Below are 15,003 nucleotides of genomic sequence, written 5' to 3' on the forward strand. Positions count from 1 at the left end.
GAACATAGAAGCTAGTAGTTCCAGTATTACCACTTCATAGCCAGTCAGCTTGTTATGTATACAACACAATAAATAGACTAGTATTTATATAAGGGTTTTCTACTTTTACTTACACACTCAAGGTGGTTTAAGACTATAAGGGGAATTCCCCCACTAAAAACTCAGATAAACACGTAGAAATGCATTTGGATACACCGGTAGCAATATTTTACCAATGAAATTTCAAGTTTTTCATATTTCACTCACATCAAAATACTCCTGTATACATTTAAGGCTATTCATCATCTCTCCCCTCCATATCTCTCTGATCGGGTTCAGATCACCATCCCATCTCGGTGTCTCAGATCTTCTCTCTCTCTCCCCGTCTTGCCACCATGGGGAGCAGGGCATTCAGCTGCTCTGCTCCTCGACTCTGGAATTCCCACCCTCCTGATTTAAGAAATATCACTCCCTTCTCTCTCTTTAAGTCCCAACTCAAAACTCACTTGCTCGAAATAGCTTATCCCACATAACCTCTCCACTCTGCTATTTTACATTTGTTTTATGTCTTGTGCTTTTACGATTGTGTAAACTGCTTGCTTTAATGTTGCTTTTATTATTCTGCTGTGTACAGTGTCCTTGAGTGTTTTGAAAGTATTATTATTATTATTATTATTATTATCAAAATACATCATGAAACAGATCTCAGATGAAAATCACTGAGTCATATTAAAAGAGTAAGTAATGAATACTCATGGAGACAATGTGATGTACTCATTTTGTTATTTATTTATTACCTAAAAAAAGAAAATGTTCTATCACAAGTCACACTGAAATGTATTGCTTAAGAAAAAAAAATATATTCATATATTTTTTTTGCTTTTTCCATTTTTTTTCTTTTTCAGAAACACATTCTGTTTCCATTATACTCCACCAGAAAAAAAAAAAGTTTCCCTTTCTCGGACATGAACATCAGCTGCTTCCACGTCCCAACAACCTTTTCCACTGATTTTTTTTTTGTCGTTTTTTTGTCGTTTTTTTGTTTGTTTGTTTTTAAAAATGCACAAAGAAATACATAATTCACAGTTACCATTTTGGTTTTATAAATTAATACAGTCACACATGTGCTACACCGGTCTAGAGCTAGAACATTGTAAATTGTATTCTTGAATCCTGTTATTTTCAATAGTTGGCTACAAGAAAGAACAGGCAACTTAAATGACGTGATCAGAATTCCACCAACATACTGTTTTTAATCCTCTCTGTAATGCTTTTGTCATCTTTTTTGTTTTGTTTCATCTTTGAGTTTTACACAGAAGTGAGGCACACACAGAGTATAGTTCATACATGTACAAAAAAACCAAAATAAAAATAAAAATAAAAACAACCCAAAATGAACATTTGGGAGGGGCAGGGGTTTAATTGTCCTTTAAAAATGATGGATCCAAGGAAACAGGAAGTGCATGTAGTCTTGGAAGTCCTTATAGGACCTTTTATTTTGAATCTGGGCTGTTTCTTGTCATCTACGTTCTGTGCTGTAAACTTCCTCAGATAAAAGTTACACAGATTTATAGCTTTTTTGCAGCTTGTTGGCAGCTGGGGACTGGGTTAAGAGGGATGTGTGGTTTGAATAACAGAGACCAACAAGCATGGCAACACAATGAAATGGGACAAAGACCATATCTGAGGAACAAAACCTACTTTTGAAAAGTATTTGATTCACTCAAACAAGCTTTAACCCAGAAAATCTACGACTCTCATTGCTGCAAAATACTGCAGTCATGTGTATCAACCAACAAAGTGGGGAAAAAAATGAATAACAAGCTCAAATCTGACACTGACACTGCAAGGGCAACATTTTAAGGCACAGAAGCCTTGACATAATAGAGACTCCACCAGCTAAAAGCACTAAACGACAGATGCCCAGTGTCCTCTGTGACAAAAACGGTGTCCAACATCGATATGCACAGAAAGTTTAAAAAACAAACAGGAAACATTCCCACCCCCATTTGTCCCCAAGTGTCTCATTTTTTTAGTGAAAGGTAAGGCCACTTAAAAAAAAAAAAAAAAAAAAAAAAAAAAAAAAATATAGATGAGGTTCACCAAAAAGGTAATCTCTCACTGCAATCTCTGGGAGTGCAATCGTGGTTGGGTGGTCAATCAGACAGACAGACCAGACGCTTCTCTTGAGTAGGTTTGATAGACAGTACTGCAAATCCTCAGGTCTGTTGGTTCCCTGTGAGAATGCATCCACATGAGCCTCTGTTGGCATTCAGGCTGGGAGGAGGGGAGGCGGTTTAACAGTTTGCAGGCTGTTTGGGTCCTTGAAAGTCATTGGGGATAAGAACCAGCTTTTAAGGAGTTGAGAGAGAGAGTCAGTTGCTCTTTGCTCATCATCACATCCTCATCTTCACTGAAATATTCAGTGCCGAGCAACAAAGCTTAGCCCACACTTAACTTCATCCGTTTTGGTTTTGCGTCGTAATACTTAAGCAGGACACGGTTGTTCTAACATTGAAACAAATTAAACGTTACAAAAGAACCTTGCCAACAAAAGCAGCATTGTTTATTTTCTTCACAAATTCATGCATGTTGTTAACCTTCATTTCCACAGCACCAGTTTCGTTTTTTTCTTCCATCAATAGAAAAAAGATCAGCATAATTACACACTTCTGCATGCAAAGGAAAGTCACTTTTCCCTCCCGTGTTTGTTTTTTTCCCCCCACATTTTAAGTCCCCATGTGTAGCAGCAAAACTGTGAAAGGCCTAACCTGATATGTCAATGAATGTACTGGTGGAGGCACTAGATAATGATGCCGGATAAAGATCCCATTTCGCCTCCCTCTTGGCCAGTAATAAAAAAAATAAAATAAAAAAAATAAAAAAATGGAGGCATCATTATGAGAACTTGTGATAACAGGTACACATCAATTGGGCATCAAACTGGGAGCCAATTTGCTTTTTCATACAGTCATGTTGCAAAGTAGTGGGCCATGTGCTCACGGCAGCTGAACTTCACAAATTTGAGAACGTATGGGGTCGTTTGAGAGAAGACAACTGGACAAAAACATAGGATATTCTAAAAATCAATTTACAACAAACTTACACACACACACGCCCTAACAAGCATTTGCCAATTGTCACATTTATGTACACAAACTCGAAATCCCTCAGTCTCTTCAGGTTTGTAACACATGAGGTTGGCTGCATGAAAAATGATCTTTCTGTAACTTTTGTTGTGGCCAGACAAAAAAAAGGCATGAATGAGCTAATGAATGATTGAATGGATGCACATATTTGTTGGTAGTCAACGATCTGACTAAAGCCACAAAGGGCTGCTGTTTTTTGAAAACAGCAGATAGGAAGAGAAATAAAAATAGATTTTTTTTCATATACATTTTAAAGATTTTAAAATCCTCTAAAGCACTTTCTGTTAATATTCATTTATTTTGTGTATTCATTAATCATTCCTATCAATACCCTATGTCACTGAGGTTGATATCAATACTTCCATATTTATTATTTATTCTATTTCAGGCCCCACCTCCTCCTCGCACATTTTGACCAGCTGTTATAAATCAAGAATATGTGCAAACTACTTTGAACTGTTATATGAAAACCTGAATGCTTTGTGAACAATGCTACATATTTTTTTTGTTTATAAAATATAATAATATGCTTAAAAGTGGAAAAAGAAAAGGTTTAACCACCCCGTAACAGGTAAAAACTGGACTCTTGTTTATGAGTTTTGAGATCAATTAGAATGCCCACTGAAATAATCCATAGTCCGGCAGTTCTGCCCTTCTTCTGATTAGGAAACACTGAAGCCTCTGGTGCTCCTGTCCTGTTATGTCCAGTGTGGATCTCTTCATTTCTCCCCAGAGTGCATTTAAAAAGAAAAAAACAAAAACAAAAATTCTGAAAATACCACCACCACCACCACCCACTGAATTCTGCTATACTCAAGTACAGGTATGGTCTCTGTAATCAAACCCCCCAAAAAAGGTCTTGCACACTGTTAAGTCCAGTAGTTGCCTGTCCAAATCCAAGCATCACAAGAAAGTTCTTTTGCTAATGTTGCTGTATTATTATTTTTTTCACAAGGTCACCCACAAAGGGCAGAATGAGATTAGAGTCTGCAGGGAGCCTGTTTTCATGTGACAGATGACTGTCGCAAGGACAACTGTGATTTCCTCTCTGAAGTTACATGTCATCTCCTGCAAATCCGCTCCCTCAAAATTATCTCTAAGGAAATCCCAAGCAATGCTTTGCACATCTTTGAATGCGTATGTGGGAGCAGATGGTTCAGGCCATGACGAACTCGGACTTCAAGTCAGCCTTTACATCGGGCTTCCACACTGAATCGTCAAAGTCCAGGTCCAGGGAGCCCTCGCTGGACATGCTGCTGTTGCTATTGCTGCGTCCCGCCTTGCGGTTGGGCAGCCACTGATAAGGAGCCCGTTGGTCCCGCCTGGCCTTCCTGCGCAGACGCTTCTGCTGCATCAAGAGCTGCAGACGTTCCACCTTACACCTGGTTGCGCGGTTCTCTGTCTGACGTATACGATCACCTGGACACAGGAGAGAAGAGTAGAAAGACAGTCAGGTATTTTTCTTTACATAGCAAATGTTTTTTTGTTTTTTTTTAATTGTCTTCTCTCTTAACAGCTCTGGAGGAATGGGGGGGGGGGGGGGGGGGGGTGTTAATATGTGTGCCTGTGTAGCTGATGATAATGCTAAAACATGCTAGGCTCTTAACCTTGGCTCACAAATGCACACAAACACACATCCACCATTCACACAATGTAACATTGGAATCTGGTGGTTAACCTCCCCCACAGAGTATAATTAGCCTCCACAGTGCTATTTCATCCCCTTATCAGTGAATGGGGGAGACCTTCTCAAGGCTGAAATACCTACTAGGGTCAAAAAAGATGCAAACCCCTGACAGACATGATACTTTCTGATAGCTGCCTATGATATTTACAAACGTAATTACCCATGGCATGCTTCAGTGACTGGATTTGCTCCTAAGTGCATTTCTAGCTGTTGATGTGCCTATAGGAGAGTCTAGTCTCAAGGGAGCGGCCTTGCATTGCACCGTGAATGCTTTCCTACACCAGCCAAGTCGAGTCTAATTCCATTTATACGTATATTCAGGGCCTCAGAAGGAGGGGAAAGCAACCGCAATCTATTAGCTAGCTCCATTAGTATCTGTCTGGGAATTAAATAATTAAATAATGGGCTAGAATGTCAATAAACCGAAGCACAGTGGCCATCCCTGCGCCTGCTGCATGCACCGCAACACACACACACACACGTTCACATCCGTATTTGGGTACATCATGTATTCACACAAAAATACATACACAATGTGCACACCCGTGCACTGAACTACACACAGTCACAGGTGCACAGACAGACACACACACACACACACACACACACACACACACACACACACACACACACACACACCCCAACAGCCGCAGTAGCTTTTAACGTGGATCGATGGCAAATTAAAAAGACCTATTGATTAAACCTTAGCTCTAGTGCAGCCATCCATCTCGGGTCCAGGACAACGCTATTGGCTTTCAATAGAAAATGCAAGCGAATGGAAATTGTAAGCAGGGAGAGAGACGAGAGGAAAGCAAAGATTGTTTTTTTTTCTCCCCCCCCCCCCTTCCATTTTTTCTTTATTATGGCTTTAGCTTCCTACTCTCCACTCATTGACCTTACCCCCCCACTCCATCTATTCTACCCCTTCACCCTTTACACACAAGCACACAGAAAGCCCCTTTTCTGCCCCTCCCTCTTCCAGTTCTTGCCCCATATCTCCCTAGAGACAGCTAGGTGGGGCAGTGTGAAGAAGAAAAAGGAGGAGGGGACAGGCAGGGGACTGGCGGTGGAGGTGGGGGTTGGTGGTGTGGGTTAAGGAATTCCTACCCCAGGGGCAAGGGGGATAGAGAAAAGGGCAGAGGAAGAGGGTGGAGGGTAAAGGATCAGCCGTAGGTGTCAGTTTTCCAAATCGATTGTGCCCTCCTCTGCTTCCCCCCCCACCCCCTTCATCGGAATGAATTCCGGACTCTGTGTGGGCTTAATTTACCTCTTTCTCTCATTTGCTTATCGGATCGAGCAGCCCAGAGCCTTTTCTCCAGCAATAAATATTCACCACTGTCTACCAGTGCATACTAAAGTAAACTGCCACTAAGCAGCCTCAATGGTGCTTTTTGAAAACAAAGGATGTGAATAGCGGCTCAGAGTTAACAGAAACATGAACGTCTTCACACAGCCACACAGGCAGACTTGGTTTTTCCACTTCCTGTCAATATGTTCTGTCCTGATATAAATGTATGTGTGCATCCAGATGCTCTGTATGCTGTGCGTGAGGGCAATGTGTCATCAGCAGAGAACGGGGGGGGGGGTACACCACAGGGTGGGTGGGGGATATGGGGGGTGGTCTTCTACATTAAAGCCATTGTTCTGCTGCCTCAGCTCCATGTGACATCCATATATTCTGCCACAAGGCTTTGTTACCTTTCTGGTCCCCCTTCTACACCTTCTTCCCCTGCTCTGACTAGTCAAAAGTGAAACCGCCCTTCAGCTTTGTCAAAATATGGCCTTAAACAATGAAATGGCAGAAAGCCAACACATGCCCACATAGAAAATCTGTTTGTCTGGAGTGTCTCTGTTTAAATCCTGCCTGTATTTCACCAAGGTAGTTCCTCAGTCATGATTTTGTTTTTTCTAAAAGGGGTAATTTACCAAAACGGCTCAACAATATGAAAGAAAAAACAAAAAAAACAAAAACACGTGCGTGCACGCACACACTCACACACAGAGAATAAAGGGCAGTTTGGTGGTGAGGCAGGAGGTCTTGGCCTTTGGCTTGGCAAGAGCTCTGGGAATGTGCTTGGAGCTACACTAAGTGTGTGTGTGTAGCCATTCATCAGCGTCACTACCGGAGCCCTGGGCGGCTAGGCCGGACACAGCTGGCCGCAGGGATCTCCAGACTATGTTTATGACACTAGGGCTATTATTAGGGCTGGCTAAGAAGGACAGACTATACACACACACACACACACACACACACACACAAAGGCTGGCCTGGAGCCTCACTGCAAAGACTAGAGCTTGACGTGAGCACAATAACCTTGGAGAACCCAAAGAGGTGACTAAAAGACATAGGGAATGAATTGTAGAGCAAGAGAGAGAATCCACTCTCGTACACAACCCACCGTGGCACAGAAAAGACGGATGAGGAAGCAACTACAGATCTTTTCTTAGACACAGTGGAAGATTTCAAACAGAAGATGGGTCAAGGGCACCCAGAGGAAGGAAACACCAGGCTCTTTTTTTTCCCCCCTCCTCTCTGTTTTTAACCACTCCCCTGCCTGCCTTTCACACTAAAACTCAACCTGAAGCAGCACATTTCGCCCTCCCCAAACTCATCTCCAAAGACTTTGACATAAGCCTTGTAGTAAATAGAGTGGGCACTGCAGAGAAAGGCAGAAAAAAAGACAGAGAGATAGAGAAAGAAGGGGTGATCTATGAATAATCGATGCGTCAGTTTTCCTTGCCTTTGAGCCCAGCCCAGCAACACAGCAAGGACTGAGATAGGGAGCAAACAGGAGGGAGGGTGGGAGGAGTAGGTGGGTGGAGGAGGAGAGGCAGAGGATGGAGAAAGAGAAAAAGAGAGGAGGGGCTGCAGTGTGCAGGACGGAGAGGGAGATTAAAGGAGCTTCTCCTTTTATTGATTGTATAAAGATTGGCCTTCATTTGCAGTTGTCTTATTGCTGTTGTTTGTTTGTTTGTCTTGATAAGTCTTGTGATCTTGCAGAGAGAACATTGTGTTTGCTCAGCATCCAGGGAACCAGGGTAGAGAAGGAGGGGTGGACGGACACAGAAAGAAAGAGGAGGGAGACAAAGAGAAAGAAAATCACATTGCAGCAAAATCACTCTTGGTTTCTTTTAGCATCCCTCTGTGCTTGTTTGAAGCCAGTCTTCATTACAAGTGGGAATAATAGTGGCACATTTAACATGCAAAAATACTGTAACGATCCTGAATCAGAAAGTAAATTTGCCTTAACCCTTTTATTGTGTGGAAATAATATATTAATAAACTAGAATAGAATTCAACTGGAAGATTGAATTCTATTCTATTGAATAGTGCCACTCTGCCACTATTGAACATCACTAATGTTGCACTTTTTCTTCCTCTTTTACCTGGAGAGGGTATAAATTAGTGCTTCTAACATATGTATTCAGATTAAATGCTCCGCATCTCCCTGACCTAACAAAGTCAAGCAGTAGCTCAAAGTCTGCAGAGCAAAGTTCAGCCGTAAAACCCAACCCATCTGGAAATAACCCACCCAGCTCTACTTACTAGAAAGCAAAAATTAAACAAATCGGACATATTCTTAACCAACCAATCAAAGTGGAGCTAATATGAGCACTTTGACAGCTGCTGAAAGGGCACTGACAGCCCTGCAGGGACGCAAGCTCTTCAATGACTTTTAGACTTCATTTGCATTCTCTCTCTCTCCCTCTTGCTCTCCTTGTCGACAATGAAAGGGCACCTGATGTGCTTGGCTGGCTTTGCTAGGTATCTCTGTGCTGTGCTGCATCGCTGGGGCATTTGTTGCGTTACTGGTGCACGTGTGTCCCGGCAAATGTCTGTTTGTGACGAGAGGAGCTAAAGCCTGCCAGTGGATAATGCACCATGCCTCGGCTAAGCAGGTCAGGGTTTAAATACAGGACGCAGTGGGGTTAAGGGCAAAGACTCCTTCTATGCGTGTCCCTCATTCTCTGCCACCCTCCCTCTTCCTTTGGCTTGCGCAGTCCCAGCCTGCACAAAGCTAACATGACCTGACATGTCAAATCGAAAGGGGTTAGGAGGTGGTGAAGGGATGTGGAAGAGACACAAGAGAGGAAGGGGGTTCGGAGAAGCTTCCAGAGCCAACTTTGCCCCCGCTTTGCCCCTCTCTGTGTGCCTGAGCTAAGCCAGCTGCAGTGGGAGTGAGACTAAAAGGCAACCCTATAATCCCATAGCCCTCCCCTCTTTTGTCCCACAATGGTTCAGGCTGGTGCCCTCTATACTGCCCCTGTCCCTGGCCCCCACACAAAGGGTTAGACTGGGCAGGGGGCTAGTGGGATGTAGGGGGGATGCTGGGGAAGTCCAGCCTACTCAGCAAAGGAATTTAGCTAACAATCAACCTGTCAGGCCATTCTAAAACCCTCCTGTTCAAATTCAACACAAGTCCTGGTCTAAAAAAAGCCCTAGAACTCAGCAATACTATATAGCAAAACCATGAAACCAAGCTAGTCGTCACAGCCTTTAACCAGGAAATTTGTGATGGAGTGTGTGTGCATTTTTTTTTTTTTTTTATTTACGTTCCTCTTCTTCACCAAAAGGTAAAGGCTCTCAGGAGACAGAAAAGCTTTGTGACATTTTCAAGAGGCTCTCTCAACCCAAGTTTGATTGCGCACACATATTCAGGCAGCTGGGAAGCGCAGGCTTTTTTCCTGTAGCTGAATGAAGGCAGGTTTCTGTGAAGCAGAGTTAAGCTGTGGTGTTAAGTCCAGTAAGTCTTGCATCAGGTGTCGGCTGATAAGACCGACTGAGACCGCTTAGTCATCGGCATATTTAGAACACCAACTAGAGCAGGATACAAACAGGCACATAGCCCCTGTTCACACAACACACCAGGACAATCATTGTCTTAACCAGGCTTAGTTGGACAGGTCACCATTCAAGGCTTTCTGGAAGTGCATATTGTGAGCAGGAAGTTGGTTCAGGCCAGTTAAATTGGAAAATGGCAGTAGACAGGCTATTCTTTCACTCTTTGCCTTTGGTTAATGAGTGGACAGTTGGTGGACTGACGGACAGGATATAAACACCCATATGATGAATGAATGGAGGCTTAGTGTTGTGGTTTTAACAACCCCCATCTTCCGTGTTGTCCCCCTCCTCCTCTCTCTGGCCTCAAGTTCACAAAGCAAATTCTTTTCAGAGCTGCATTTTGGAATAAATCTATTTAAAGGCCAAATGAACACAGACAATGTATTGATGCACAACACAGACATGGAAAAAGAAGGGGGTGATTAGGAGGAACACAGAGAGATGGATTTTACAGACTGTTTTTGGATAGCAAATCGGGGTGGGGGCAGTGGCATTGGGCTGAGCGGAGATGACGAGAAATGACAAGACTGAAGAGGGAGAAGAGGGGTAGGATGGGGGTGAGTCAATAGGTGGGGGCAGTAAAGGAATGGTCTTTCCTGAGTTAGGAAAATAAGCTTGTGTTATTCCAACTGTTCACTGAACACTTGTAAATGCACTAAGGGTGATGCAGTGAAATACTGGACATTCCCAGCGAGTCAGTGTTTAGAAGCGACAACTGAAATCCTTCATTCTGCTCACAACTAAAGGTCAGAAAACAAGGAACAAAGCCAGCCTACAACAATAGGTATGTATGCTCTTGCTTTTTCCAAACAGAAGAAAACATTAAACATTAATTAATAATTTCTACAATCCTTCCCACAAGACAATTCTACTTACGCTGGTAAATTTTGTGCAAATTTAGCAGCTCATTGAAGACTAGCTTGAGATAAGGAGGCAGAGGACAATGATGTTTTCCTCAGTGCACTCACGCCAAGCTTACAATGCTGACTGGATGTTATCAGCGCTGGACATCTGTTTGACACACAACATCCTGTGTCGCTGTAAGGAAAGGAGGTTTTAAAACATCCCAGCCCAGTCCTTAAATGGCATCATCTGAACTCTACACCTGCCTCGACCAAACTCTCGTGGGTATGTTGAGGTCTATACATGCCCAAGCTGCAGCCCGTATTTAGGAGGTAGGCTACATCACCCCAAACCTGTTCTAATATAAACACAGCCCAGCCCAGGCTTGAAGGGGTAAAACCTATCCCCTCAGCTCACAAAGACAAAAAGGCAACTGCATTGCCTGACAAGTGAAGCCTGACTGAACAGGTCTGGAGAAGCTAGTATTGCATTACTAAGAAGACCCCCCTCCCCCTCCGCTTTCTTCCTCTTCTCTCATCTGCTTCAAAACCTCCAGAGACACATATGCATGACTGTTTTTGTTCTTTAATCTGACTTTTCTGTTCTCGCTTTGTCAGTATTTTAGAGATGAAAATAAGCACTTGAAAACAATGATGTAAAAGCATCCCAACAGAACTGAGCTAAACATGATGTGATATGAGAACAGAAACAGAGACAAAGATAACAATGAACTCTTCAGTAGGTTGCAAGGCAAATGCAGAACTCACTGACAGGGTTCTAAATTGCATGCAATTTTACACACATATGCACACACACACATTCCTCCAAAGCTGTGGCAACTGCAGGAACATCTGCTTCATAAGGGCTTCAAGGGATGCACAATGACTTAATGTGTGAGGGGGTGTTTTTGTTTGTGCTCATGACATGTTTGCATGTGCAGAAGGGGAGTGGAGTGGAGTCACTCACCAGGGGGTTTGCACATGCGAATCTGGCTCTCGCACTGCACAAGTGGATGCAGAGCTGGAGGAGGGCTGCTGGCGGGCACAGAGGTAGCTTTGGCAGAGAGGCCCGTCATGCCAGCAACTGGAGGGGAAGGAGGCGGCGAGGGGGATGGGGAAGTGGGCGAACCACACTGCGTCTGGTAGCGGAGCTGGGTGAGGGAGGGGGGCATGCCCTGGTAGTGGCGTGTGGCGCTCAGGAGGTCATTGAGGATTTGCAAGATGGTCCCAATATCCCGTCTGGGACGCCCATTGCTGTCCTGGCAGTTTGGGTGCAAAGTGCCTGTGAGAGGAAGCAAAACAGACCAAAATAATATTATAATTTTTGCGTGTTATATTTCTTTGTATAATGTTTGTATATCATTTGATTTTTTAAAAAAAATTAAAACATTTAAAACTGGCATGCGTACAAGTCTAAAACAAAGGCCCAACAGAGAAGAAAATGTTAAATTTTGTCAAGTTCTACTTAGAGGCATCTTAGAACTGGATCTCACTATGTGCACAGTTGATGCTTAAAGTAGCAATAAGTCATAAGTCAGTAATGGCAGCTCTGTTTTCTTACCTGAAAAAGTCCCTGAGAAGACTCCGGGAGCATGGTTGACAAAGCTTTCAATGATGGCGCCGGGTTTACGGGAGCGTGGTGAGGAACTGGTGCCACTGTTGGAGGTGTTGGTACTGCAGTTAGCCTGAAGGGGGGAAAAGAAAAGTGTTATTAAAAGAGCATAAAGTGAGACCAAAGCATGTTTGAGGATACAAGGGCATATGATCTATTACAGTAAAAGCTGTGAAAACTCAAAATCACTGTTTCAGGAGCTCCCTCAGTGACCTTTACCCTTTACCTCTGGGTGTAACTACCATTTGCACAGTGTAATTAACCTCTGCAGTTAAGGCTGATGGTTATAAGAAACCTCAGACAACATGAAATTTAAGCTTGCTGCCATGCCATATAGCTTAAGACTTAAGGTATTTGGTTACTTTACTGTGATCAAACTAAAGATGGTCACCTCACAACTTCACTTTGGCTTAACATGGATTGCTCAACTGACATCTGAAAGCGAAACTGAAACCCCAAGAAAGCGCGTTGTGTGCGTATGCATGTCTTTTTGTCATGCATGTGAAAGCCTGATGAGGAATAGCCATATCCGTTTTCTCACTACTAAACTGGCCTGTCTCCTTGTTTTTCCTGTAGTGAACCATCTCTCCCACACAGTTCGCTGATATTTGGTTACCATTCACTATTCAAGGAGGTACAGAAAATATAAACAGCACATTGGGTTGAAGAACAGAAGTAAGTGTGTTTCTGCATGTGTGTGCAGCTGTTCATGAAGTTATCCTAAGGTAAACAAATGAGCATAACGCTGAAAGTTAAATGACAACACCTGCACACTTTTGCTCCTATAATTTTAGCCCACTGCTCTTTACCCTGGGAAGACTGAGGTCATATGAATGCTGTGTTCTCATGGTGTACGCATGTGCTGGCTTGTTTGCATGCATTTGGGGAGCACAGTGTACTCCAGTGATGAACAAATGTACTGTGGTTTGGACACACACACACACGCAAAATCACGTGTAACGCTTCTCCAGAGCTGACTAAACCACGGGTTCACCCTCGTGCTACAAGGATGTCCCATTAATCTAATTGATTTAATGGAGAATGATTTAGTTGTGAGGATGGCACTTGGGTCAAATGGTCATAACCCATCCACTCTATCGTTCTCATGGCAGCCCAAGTGCCTGTGTCTTTCTTATGTATTGTAAAGATGTACCTACTTTTACCACTGAACCCTTTTATTTGAGAAAATAATATAAGACAATATCTTACCAATCCTATGCTGTGATTGGCTATTATTAAAGAAAAAAAAAACAAAACACTACTTGGAAGAATTATAAGAATATTTTCTTGAGGCTTACCTCAGGGCAGAGGACTGGGGCTACAGGGCTGACCTGGCCGATCTCGTGGCTGGGTTGGCCTGAGGAAGGCTGGTGGTAGTGGTGATGATGGTGGTGGTGGGGGTGGTGGTGATGATGAGCGGGCGAGCGGAAAAGACCCCCAGGGACATGGGATGGGCGAGGGGAGTGTGGTGGAGGAGTAGGGGGGCTACAGTGAGCAGAGGAGGGTGACTGGTGGTACATGGGAGGAAGGGACTGGAGGTGTGTGGAGGGCAGGGGAAAAGAAGGGGATCCTGGGGAAGAAGGGGAGGAGGGGATAGGGTGAGGATGGGACAAGTGGGGGCTGGGGTGATTATGTGGATGCTGGGGGTGTTGATGAGAGTGCGGGTGAGTGTGGGGAACCCGGGGCTGTCCCTCCGAATTTCCCCGGGTGATGAGGTGCCTGTGCTGGAGTTGGGGACCACCGGACTGCTGCGCTGCCAGCTGGAGCTGGACAAACATCATGTGATCACCTACACGCAGCGCCAAGGTGAGGGGAGAGCGACCAGACAGGAAGTCACTGACCTATTGATAAAGAAAGGGGAAAAAGGGTTAAGTGATTCAATGTCTTTGCTTTTATGCAAGGTATCAACACAGCTTAGCCAGATGACAAAGTCTAACTTAATATATGATGCTCTATATCCAGATTTAATGACACTCTGGCATTTACAACTGTTCACTGTAAAAAACTATGGAACTAGAAAGGCTCCCCATGCATACAGACTTCCTTCTTAGTAAATGAACAATCTGGGCCATGGATGCCAGTTACAGTGCACACAACAGCTCTTTGAGCTACCCCTCTCACAGAGACACAGACACACCACATAAGCTCATCGTGCAGTCAAACACTAGTCTGTAATAGTCATCTATTTACTTCTGTTGGCGGGGAATGGATAGGGAGGCCTACTGGAAAACGCACACATACACACAAATAGAACCCACTATTCCTTGCTTCCCATTGCCACTCAGTCCGTTCTTAGTCAGCAGGGTTATTCAGCTCAAAGACAAAGGCCACCCTTCTGTTTGGCCCATGGCCTGAAAAATCAGTCCCACGTTTAGGAAATCCACCCCGCCTGCATCTCAAACACAGAATAGTCAATTGTCTGTGAATCTGCAGCAGATCAGGAAAGGATGCCCATGTTTGGAGCACTGGCAACAGCTAACTGGAGCCAAGTGTCGGGGGCCTTCAGTGACCCACCCAAGGCCTGGATGGACACACACACACACACACACACACACACACACACTAACAAGTACAGAGTTGTCACGACTCGGCTGGAATATTCGTGCTAAATAACAAAACCTCTCTTGTCATCCTCCTGTATGCCTGTGGCTCTCATGCTGTGTATTGTGACTTGCTGCTGAAGTCCAAGCAACGAGAGTCTGACATGTATTTATTTACTTTTTTTCCCCCCCCAAGTGAGTGTGATTCAGGAGTCACAAAGCTTCAGTGGGTCTTGAAGACTCAGCAATAATGACTCAGGTTCTCCCTAAAAGGAAACAAGCAGAAATGGCCAGCACTAGCAAATACAAAGTGGCGCTCCTGTCCAAAAAGATTTCAACAATCACTACCGC

At 43.8% G+C, this 15,003-nt stretch overlaps 1 protein-coding gene across 1 annotated transcript in view; it reads right to left on the reverse strand.

The window, feature by feature from the left end:
• Nucleotides 1–745: 745 nt before the first annotated feature.
• Nucleotides 746–15,003, reverse strand: part of midn (midnolin) — a 28,589-nt gene continuing 14,331 nt past the window's right edge. The window contains exons 5-8 of the mRNA XM_080876895.1: nucleotides 13,411–13,953; nucleotides 12,062–12,185; nucleotides 11,468–11,782; nucleotides 746–4,547 (exon numbers count right to left, since the gene is read on the reverse strand). Coding sequence (XP_080733021.1) covers nucleotides 4,285–4,547; nucleotides 11,468–11,782; nucleotides 12,062–12,185; nucleotides 13,411–13,953 — 1,245 coding nt within the window. The 3' untranslated portion in view covers nucleotides 746–4,284. The remainder of the gene's footprint in view (nucleotides 4,548–11,467; nucleotides 11,783–12,061; nucleotides 12,186–13,410; nucleotides 13,954–15,003) is intronic.

The sequence above is a fragment of the Rhamphochromis sp. 'chilingali' genome (assembly GCF_963969265.1).
Source record: "Rhamphochromis sp. 'chilingali' genome assembly, chromosome: 3".
Classification (NCBI taxonomy): domain Eukaryota; kingdom Metazoa; phylum Chordata; class Actinopteri; order Cichliformes; family Cichlidae; genus Rhamphochromis; species Rhamphochromis sp. 'chilingali'.